This window comes from Physeter macrocephalus, chromosome 12 (genome assembly GCF_002837175.3).
Source record: "Physeter macrocephalus isolate SW-GA chromosome 12, ASM283717v5, whole genome shotgun sequence".
Taxonomy (NCBI): Eukaryota; Metazoa; Chordata; class Mammalia; order Artiodactyla; family Physeteridae; genus Physeter; species Physeter macrocephalus.
In genome coordinates this window covers 26,393,615-26,403,975 of record NC_041225.1, presented here as the reverse complement: position 1 = coordinate 26,403,975, position 10,361 = coordinate 26,393,615, and the positions used below count along the sequence as shown (strand labels likewise).

The following is a 10,361-nucleotide window of genomic DNA, read 5'->3' as shown; positions in this document are numbered from 1 at the left end:
CATGTGTTATAAAACAACCTCCACCCGTACTGCACTCATGTGGGAACGGCGGCTAGGCGAGGCGGAGCAACTTGGCCGAGACCTCCGGTCGTGGGCGCAGACTCGGGACTGGAACCCGGGGGCCCAACCTGAGCTCCGCACCCGGGGCAGCTCCGCGGCCCGACGCCCGGCGGGAGGTCGTCGCCCCGCCCCGGCCCTTGGGGAGGAGGGGGCGGGCGGGGAGGAGCCGCGCGCATGTGCACAGCTGGCGCCCCCCGCCCCCCGCGCGCAGCTGGGACGTGGGCCGCAGCCGGCGGCGGTGGACACCCCGGGCCCTCGCGGTCGATCGCAGAGTCCGAGCGTCCCGCGCGCCGTGGGCCATGGCCGTGCGCGCCGCGCGCCCCTGCTTGCTGGCGCTCGTGCTGTGCTCGTGCTGGGGGGCCCTGGCCGCGGTCGCCCCCAAGCCGGGCAACGGGTGTCCGAGCCGCTGCCTGTGCTTCCGCACCACGGTGCGCTGCATGCATCTGCTGCTGGAGGCCGTGCCCGCCGTGGCGCCGCAGACCTCCATCCTGTGAGTCCGGCGGGGCGCGGGGGACCTGGGCGCGCGGGGCGGCCGGGGGCCGGGGGAGGGTCGCGCGGCGGCGCCTTTGTCCTCGGTGGCCGGGCGGGGGGCGGACCTGAGCGCAGCGCGCGCGGCCTCCGGAGCCGCCTTTGTTCGGAGCTCGGCATCCCCGAGGGACGGGAAAGTTGTCGGCAGCCGCCGGGGAAAGCCCCCCGCCCTGCCCGGCCCGGTCCTGCTGGCTCCCCTCCTCGGCTCGCCGTCCTCCCCCTCCCGCCCCTCTCCGGCCCCTCTTCTCCCGGGGCCCGCCTTCCCCTCCCCCCGCTTCCTCTCCCCCCCCCCTTCCCCCTCCCCCCCCCCCCCCCCCCCCCCTCCCGGCCCTTCAGGTCCTCGTGTGCTCCCTTGGGACTAGCCCCCCTGGGCACAGCGTCTCCCCTTTCCAGCCTCCACCGGAGCTCCTGGAAGCCGGGCCGATGGCGGATCCAACTTCCCAGCGCTTCCCTGTGCGCCCAGGTGACGTCTCTGGCCTACAGGTGGCCGGAGGGAGGGAGCGTTCCCGGGCCAGGAGGTGGGCAGGCTGTCAGCTGCACGATCGCGTCCCCCTCCCGTCTTCCTGGGGTTCAGGGAGTCCCCTCCCTCCCGCCACCCGTCCTGCGGGGACGCCTTCGGCCCCCGGGGAGGGCTGGCCTCTCCTCCCCTGGGTGAGGCTTCACAGGGTCAGCAAAGCAGCCCCTGGCTGTCGGTCTCTGCGGGACACCGTGCAGGCCGGGACCACAGGCTTTAAGCTGAAGCCCGTGGCTTACCTGAAGCAGGTGTCTGCCTTTAGACCCCCTGTCGGCCTGAAGTCCAAGTCTTCATTCTCACAGCTCAGAGGGACATTTTTCAAGGATCTGAATGTTGGTAATTTATTTTTCCAAAATGGTGGTGACCACTCTGCGGCGTCCCGAGCCCACAGCTTTGCGAACGCCCAGCGTGCTGTGTGCAGAGAGGAGACCTCGGTGACCCGAGGAAGCTTCCAGAGGCCACCTGGGATGCTGTGTGTGACGTCCGCCATCAGGGAGTGGTCCTGGGTCCGTGCTCAGTTGGGACACAACTTTACATTTGAAAACATGCCTTTGGAAGCTGCATCTGGAAAAACTTCCTTGGAAACTGCAGCAGGGCAGCTAGAAGGCCCCCCCTCCTCTGTGTTATTAGCGAGTCAAGGAAGTCGTTGTAAAAAGAAAGCACATGGGGCCCCGTGACTCCGAATCCGGGGGTAGCTCCGGCTTCGTGCAGGGTGTGGACACCACAGCCTGGACGCGGTCTCCTCCTCCCCTCTGTGCGTCCCCGGCCGCCTCCTCAGCCCTCTGACTCAGCTTCCCTGCCTGGTGACGCCCGGCAGCTGTCGCCGGCCTCCCTTCCGATGGCCTAAGTGCAGCAGATGAGTCTCGGTCACAAGCACGAGTTCTGGGAATCGTGTGAACAGACCCGCTGTCTGTCCCCAGCACACCCTGGGCGGCGGGCGGGCATGCCCACCAGGCCTGGGCCCGGCGGCTCCTGGAGCTAAGGACGGGACCTGCCCTGCCCGAGGACGCGTGGCCTGGAAGCGGGGGAGGCTCCTTGCCTGGGGGGAGGCGGGCATTTTATTAGAAGAGGCGGCAGGGGGGCAGGCTGGACAGAGCTGTCCACTGCACCCATGACAGGTGCCACGCTCAGGTGCCAACAGAACAGCGACCGGAATCCCCGTCTCCTTAGCCGGGCCCGTCATCCTCATCCGTTTGCCGAATGGGTGAGCGCTGGAAGGTCCGTGCGCCTGCGTGCTGGTTCCCGCTGGCTGAGTACGAGGTTCTGTCCTGTGGGCTGGAGATGCCGGCCTCTTTCCTGGGCACTTGCCAACAGGAAGAAACTGGAGTAGGTGCCGTGGTGAGGGGATGGGGGCCTGGGGTCCCGGCCGAGCTCTGAGGGCAGCGCCCAGGGCTAGAGTTGGGCCCGGCCTCCCGTCTCCCTGCACCGTGTGCACTGGCGGGGCGCTGCCGGCCTTCAGTGCCCGAGACGTCAGGTCTCTCAACTTAGCTTCCGGGTCTAACGAGCATTTGAATTGTGACAGTTTCATGTGCTTTGGGGGGTACACAAGAAAATGCGGTTTGTTCACAAATACAGTTTTGGGTGAATTCAATTTAAAAGCAGTTAAACATCACTGAATTTGATGCTTAAATAGTCAATTTGGACATTTCGTGTGTTACTCTATGTCTCTGCTGGCCGGTAGCTCCCTGGGGTCGGCCTTGGGCTGGAACTGGTAACTACGTGTCTCATGTAGCACCTGCAGAAAACTCAGCCCACGTGTGTCAGTGGGTGAGGGAATGCTTTCTGGTGTTTAAAATGATATCATCGATAACTTAGGATCTTTCTACATTGGTAAGTCCAGTGGTTCATGTTTTCTTTATCTTGAAGTTAATTTTGAAAAATAGAAATCACACGTGTTCCTCTCCTGGTCCCTTGGTTTCTCTTCCGATGCTACCAGTCCCCAGAAAACTTAGGCAGATCCCGGGATAGCTCAGTCCCACGATGACTCACGTGCCTGAATCAAAACTGGCAAAAAATTTAAGTAAGAATGTGTTAGTTGTTTCAGGACTTAATTCTCAGCTCCCCTTTTCTTGGCTCGGATACAGGGTCAGTTATCCCTGCTAATTTGATCGGTTTCTTTTTTCTGGACACTGTTGCCTTCTCTCCCGTTTCTCAGCCACCTCAGGGGTAGGGAAGAGGGGACGCAGACCCTGGGTGGGCAGTGATCTGACGCTGTGTCCCCCGGGCTCCCCTTGGCCTTGTCTGGTTTCCTTCAGCCTCCTTTGAAGGGTGGTTTGTTCAGAGCTGGGTGGCCACCGGATGACCAGCTCATAGAGCAGAAGGGTGGTGCCTGCCGGCTTCTGGATGCCCAGCCCCAGGGGAGCTCGGGGCGGGTGGCTGCGTGGGTACAGGCTGCTGTCACCCAGCCCGCGGAGCTCAGAGGCCCACGAGCAGCCTGCAGGCTCGTCCCCTTCTGTTCTACCGTCAGGTCCGCGGTGGAAGCTTAACCAGTGACGATTCCCTTTTGCGACCTCTGTCTGGATGAATTCTCACTGAGGCAAATAAAAAGCCTCGTGGGGATTCCGCTGACAGGACAGCAGGAGTCGGTGTTGGCGGTGCGCGCTCCAGGGACTGTGCTGTGTCCGGTCTGTGCCGCCGTCGCCGCCATCAGGATAATGAGTGTCCTCACCCGCGGGGTCCGCGCCCCTGGCAGCCCTTCCTCCCGAGTTCTGCCTCACTGGGCACGACTGCATCTGTGTTCACCGGGGGTGCCGGGCTTTGTTCTCCTTTCCTGGAATGTCTTTGTCTGGTTTGCGCATCGGGGCAGACCTTGCCTCCCCCAGTGTTTGGGGAGAGCGGGGGGCCGCGGCTTAGTGCTGCTTAGAGGTCTGGTCCAGCTTCCCAGGGAAGCCCCCGGGCTGGGCCGGGCTTCCTAGGAGGGTTTTAAACTGTGACCTCAAACTCTTCAGTAAACACAGGGCTGCTGGGGACAGTTTCTTCCTGTGAGAGCCCCGGGAGCTGGAGCTCGGCCACCTCGCACGATCGTGGGACAGCCATCCTTCGTGAAGTCTGAAGATCTGTAGGGATGTCAGTTCTCTTGCTCCTGATGTCAGAAACGCGTGTCTTCTCTCTCGTTTTTTCCTGATCAGTCTGCCTAGAGGTTTTTCCGTTGTATTGACCTTTGCAGAAGCCCAACTTTGGGATGCACTGATTTTTCTCTTTGGTTTTTCCTTTCTCTGTGTTGCTGATCTCTGCTCTGATCTTTATTGCCCTCACACGCACGGCTCCGCTGAGCCCTTGACGCTCCAGGGTCCCTGGTGTCTTCTCTCCGTCCCTGGAGCTCCAGCTGTCCTGTCTGTGTCCTGTGGGTTCTCACTGTCCCTTGGGCAGCAACCTAGGGCCGTTCTGTGCTCACCTCCTTCGTTTTCCCTCCCTCCGGGATCCTGTCCATTGCTGACCCATGCACTGTATCTTGAAGACAGTTGTTTCATGTATTTTGTCAGCTTTTTGGTTGTTTCAGACAGGAGAGGAAGTCTGGCCTCTGTTATCCCGTCTTTTTTTGTAATTTTGTAAAACCTTCATTAAATTCTTCTGCAATGGGCTTCCCTGGTGGCACAGTGGTTGAGAGCCCGCCTGCCGAGGCAGGGGACGCGGGTTCGTGCCCCGGTCCGGGAAGATCCCACATGCCGCGGAGCGGCTGGGCCCGTGAGCCGTGGCCGCTGCGCCTGCGTGTCCGGGGCCTGTGCTCCGCAACGGGAGAGGCCACGACAGGGAGAGGCTCGCGTACCGCAAAAAAAAAAAAAAATTCTTCTGCAACTTTATAACAGTGCGGCTTATAAAGAAAGTAACAAATAGAATAATACTTTCACATGTCCCGAGTCCTGATTTAAAAAAACTAAAAATTGTCCAACCCGCTGTTCTCCATTTGCCTTTGGAAGGCTGTTGTATCGGGCAGGGGAGTTTAACTGCTTCTGCATAATAAATGGTCGCAGGGTCTTGGCGGATTAAACAGTGTGAGTTCCTGCTTCCCTCACACAGAATCCAGGGCAGATGTCCTTGCTGGGCAGCTGTCACTGGAGGCTCTGCTCTCAGCCCGGGGCCTGCAGACCCCGGCCAGCAGGGCAGTGGTGGCCTGGTTGCTGGGCTGATCTGTGCGGGGCCTTCCACGCCCTTCCCGCACCTGTGGCTGCAGCTGCTTCTGACGCCAAAGGCAGAGCTGGGTAGTTGTGACATGACAGTACATTTCCTGTCTGGCCCTTTAAGGTAACGGTGCTCTACCAGTGACCTGGGGACCCAGGCTCTGTCCACCCTGTAGCTCTGCTGTCCTGGTCCCTGGCCCTCCAGGCTGTCAGGGAAGCGGAGGGGGGAGTGAGCCAGAGGAGGGTCCAGGGCTTCAACTGCCCCCAGGGGACACGTCACTTGTGCCCACATTGCCTGGGGGGCCCCGGTCCCCTGTCCCCACCTGCTGCCTGGCGGGCTCTGGCACGTTGTTTAGGGCCTTCCCAGGAAGGGAAACGGCATTGGGAGGGTCGGACGTGCTGGACGGGCGGTGCCTGGCTGCCGTGCTGCCTTCGCTGTGTCCTCTCCAGGCGCTGCTGTGGCACGTGGGCACCTCTGGCCCCTCACGTGCAGAACCGAGAGGGCTGCGAGGCGTCGGCTCTGCTTCCCGTGTCCTGTGCCGTGTGGTGGTTCCCTGCTCCAGCCCCCGTTAGTTTAGGTCCCACTGTGGGCTGTAACAGGCACCATCATGGGTAAACAGAGGTTACAAACTAGAATCTCCTTCTTCTAACAAGAATTTTGTTCATTCCTCCTCAACAGAGAGCTGCCCCGTGTAATTATCGTGGCAGGTGTTGAACAGCCTGTGGTGGTAACCCGTAGATCACAGCCGGATTTCTTAGAAGCCAAGCGCTTGACTCAAGATTTTCTGCCAGGACGAGGCATATTTGGATTGACGCTGGGTTTTTGGAAATTTGCAGGCTGCCTTCTCTCAGGCCCTGCAGGGGTGGTCATCGTGGGTGGAGTTTGGCTGGAGGTACAGCCTTTCCGCCCGGGGCCGGGGGTCAGCGGAGGCGGGGGCAGCAGCGTCTCCCCAGCAGCCGCTAGCAGGAGGTTGTGGAACCTGCCCCTCACCCACTCCAGTGCCCTGTCCTGTTTACTCTTCTTTTACAACATATTTTAAAATATTTTTATGCAAGCTGTACATGTTCATGGTAGAAAAATGTGAAAATACAAATTAAAACCCCATAATAAATGACTCACATTTCTATTATTAGAGGAAACTGTTAGCCTGCCGGGCTTTCCCTCAGATACACAAACAGTCATGTGAGTGCACATGGACAGGGAATCACTGGGGTGTCTGCACGTCTGTCCGTGTCCGCCGCTCTGTCTGCCCGTCGGCCATCTATGTCTGCTGTGTTCTGTGGATCATGTGGACCTATCTCTCTCTCTCTGTGTCTATGTGTTCTCTCTCTGTATCTACCCACCTCCCTACCTACCCGTCTCCCTGTTTCCAGCCATTGGAAGGGGATGTGTCCTGCTCTCTATGCCCTCTGCATGCTGTAAGCCTGCCCGCCCACGGTAGCCACGTATGCGTCTGCAGTGATTAGAGGTCTGCACCGTCACTGTGGATGGCCACATAGTATTTATTTTGGGGGATTGCCAACTTTATTGAATCAAATTCTCATCATGGGTCGTTTCTTTGTTTCCACTTTTCTGCTACTGTAAACCATACCTCTGAATGCCTTTGTGTACATTTTGGGGATTATTCGCCTTGATTACGTGTCTGTAACCTGCAGGCTTGGTCTGCACCAGGGACGGGTCTGTGCGTTGTGGACTTTTCCTGTTCCGTGTTCTTCCTGGACATTGTCCGTGTTTTCCCGAGGACGGGTGTCCCCCCTTCGCTAGGCATCGTTTGCCCACCTGCCGCAGAACTAACTCGCCCACGCCAGGCCGAGGCGCGAGCCCGCAGAGGGAGGTGGCTTGCGGGACGCGGGGCGCACGGCCCCGAGGGCGCCTCTCACGCCTGACCATGGAGACATGGCACGCGCACCTGTGCGCCCTCACTCGCTAGCCGCACTTTGATGGTGGTCCCGGGTTTTCTCTCCGGAGGCTTTGACGCCAGCACGTCCTGAGGACGGTGCCAGCTCCGGTGTGGGCCCCTCCCCGGGCTGCAGCGCAGCCTGGCTTATGTTGGGTCCCGGCCACCCCGTCTGTGGCCAGTTTCCTGTGTGGGCTCTGCCCTGTGGTTGGGTGTCCCCGCTGGGCCCCGAGATCTGAGGTGGGAGGGGCTGGGAGAGCCCCAGCTCAGCACCATCTCTGTCACCGGGGGCGAAGTTTAAGGTTGATTCTCGTTATTCGCAGGGTTGTGTTCTACATAGTCTCTGCGAGTTCTGAGTTAGTGACCCGGGACCCTTGCTTCCGAGAGACACAGGGTGAGGGTCCAGCCCTGCGCAGGTCACAGCGTTGTTGTCATCCATCGACTGATGCACAGCCCGGTTTTGTGAGCTTCTGTTGACAGACGCCTTACTTGAGGTCTGTTGTTGGTTCATCGACGTGGAGCTCAGGGCAGCACCGACGCGCGCCTGGAGGAAGCTGATCCCTCACACACGTGTTTTCCCCGTGACCGGACAGCCCGTCGGCGCCACACTCGGGGGCGATTTTAAACACCAACAAAAGGCACAGAAATGCGAACAACATGGCACCAGGGAGACCCTGAAAAGGACACTAGTCCACATCATCATCACCTCCGTGCCCGTCCTCGATGGTGACAGAGGCACCACAAGGACCGACTCCGGGACCACAGATAGACTCCAGCAAGTGGGAGAATTCTCAAATCTGGAATCCGTGAACGATGGGGCGGGACGGTGTCCTCCCGTTTTCCAGGTGGAGATGCTGTGACCTGAGGGCGCGGGGACTCGGCAGGGCCCTCGTCACGCTGCCGGCCCCGCAAAGTCCCCCTCGCTCACCCCAGACCTTCCTCGGAGCGGGGTCTCAGGCTTTACGTGGTTGGTTAAGAGCAGGGCAGTTTCCTCCAGAAGGCAGGACACTTCTAACCTTTAGCAGTCTCTACCTGATCTTCTCTGGGCAGAAAGTATCTTGCCTTTGAGGTTCTATCAAGTTCAAAGTCGTGAATTATTATTTGCGACATGCCAGGAGGAACCTCCCGCGTGGAGACATTGCAGGCCAGGTGCCGGGCGTGGAAATGGACAAGGCTGCCTTCGGTTTGGCCACGCTGTGGTCTCCTGGGCAGGGAGACGGAGCCACGGCCGGGGCGCTGGTTCCCAGCTTTCCCGACGTGCACCCCTGGGCAGGGTTCTCGCCCCTTGAAGCCTCGGTTTCCCACCTGCAGGGGCGTCCTGGGCATGAGGAAGGGGACGCATGTGTAACCCTGACCCAGCCGCCTGGTCGATGCTCTGCTGGGGAAGCGATTGCTACCATCACATCTGGGTCCGTTGACCCTGCGGACGTGAACCAGAGGAGTCCAGAGGAGGGAAGACAGGTAGCGAGAGAGAACTAGGACGCTGGGGCTCCTTTAATTGAAGTGGAAACTTGCCAGGCAAACAGGAGATATAACCCCCAGGCTAGTTTCCAGTGCACATCAGATCGGCGTTCTCTCTCCCAGGCCAAACCCAAGCGTTTAAGAAGCATCTCAGCTCCCCTTGTGATGCAGCACCCAGAAGGTGCCTTTCATGGGACCCAGGAAACGCTCCGTAATTGTGAGTTCCTGCCTTTCCCAACTCTTCTAAAATGCCATTCCTGCCAGATCTAATGTTAATTATTTGCTAAGAATCAAGGACGTGAATGGAAATTCAAGAGTTACTCTAAATAAATGAAAGGCTGGAATGGGTAAAGATGGGAAGATTTTGCCCCTGCAATGTTTGGATTGATATGCTCCCTTTCTGTGGGGAAAAGTGAGGCCAACACAGCCCTCAGGCGGGAGATTTCTTTACTCAGAAAGAAATGAGATTGCAGACAAATGCGAGAGAGGGAGCCGTTCCCCCGAGGAATGCGGGCTGCACTCATCTGCAGCGCTGGTTGAATTTATGCTGCTTTTCCTGGTCACAGCTTCCTTTAGGGGAAGAGCTTAGATTAGGCTTGTCACTTCCTGGAGTGAAACAATGTTTCTAAAAATCCATAACCAGCTAAGCAGCACTTTAACTTTTAAAAATAGCAATTAAAGTGGATGCAGTTAGTCATCGTTGTTATTTATTCAGACATGTGGGATGTTTGTATTGGCATGGCAATGGGTGGCCAAATATTAATCCTGAGCATTTGTTTTCTTGTGCATGTTATTTTGATGTGTAATTTTCTTAGGTCAATGCCTGTGTCACCCCTTCCATCCACTCACCTATGCATCTCTCCACCCGTCCATCTGTCAGTCTGTTTGTCCCTCCCTCCCCCCCCCCCCCCCCCCATCCTGGTGTCCTTGGTAAGCGTCAGGCACCGGTGCTGGGATGCGTAGACCCCACGGCCATGAGGCAGAGTCTGTGGTGTAGGCTGTGCGCCTCTATCCTGACGCAGACCTGTCCCCAATCCGTCCCACCCCCGTGGTTCAGGGGTGGGGTTGGAAGCCCAGCAAGGGGAGGGGGGTGGTTATAGAAAGGAGGTCGCCTGGGAAGAACTTTCTTAGACCCAAGCCTCTTTCCTCCTAAACTCAGAACGCACTGGCTTTAAAATCCAACTTCCTCGTTATTTTCCCTAGTCTTAGAGAAGCCTTCTCCTCATTCTTCTGTGGTTTCTCAGGGTTCCGTGTCTAGCAGCCTTTCTCAGCTGGGTTGTGAGAGAAGGAGGCCCAACAGAAAATGACTGGAGTGATGATTTTCTCAGTTCTTTCAAGGACCCTGCTGGACTAGTACCTGGGTGCTGGAGGTAACCCAGTTCATTGCAGACGGTGGGCGCTGCATTAAGGCTTCCCGACTTCTCACTGGAGAAGGACCGTGAGGCCATAAGAAGTGTGGACATCAGGGCGCAGGGAGAGGACTGCGCCGGCATCCCTGCCAAGGAGAGGCGGTGAGGTGGGTCAGGCTGGCAACGTGGGATCCCCTTAATGAAAGTGGAGAGGACCTATCAGTAGGGACCGCCTCGGCTAAGGTCTGCCTTTGCTCCCTTCACAGGGTTCCATTTCGTGTCCCCTCCCCTCAGAACCTTTCCTGAGGGTTCACCTCTGACCCATCCATTTTAAGTTCCTTGGGGTTTATTATTTGCCCCACACTTCTTTTTTTTTTTTTTTTTGTGATATGCGGGCCTCTCACTGCTGTGGCCTCTCCCGTTGCGGAGCACA

General features: G+C 58.4%; 1 protein-coding gene across 3 annotated transcripts in view; it reads left to right on the top strand.

Annotated features, from left to right (window-relative positions):
- The first annotated feature begins 303 nt into the window (after nt 1-303).
- The window catches only part of PXDN (peroxidasin), a 65,018-nt gene continuing 54,960 nt past the window's right edge, over nt 304-10,361 (top strand). For all 3 annotated transcript variants that reach the window (XR_447302.3, XM_007100168.3, XM_007100167.3), the window contains exon 1: nt 304-550. Coding sequence is in view for 2 of the 3 variants with exons in the window: in XM_007100168.3 (XP_007100230.1) it covers nt 360-550 (191 nt within the window). In the remaining variant the exon portion in view is untranslated. The remainder of the gene's footprint in view (nt 551-10,361) is intronic.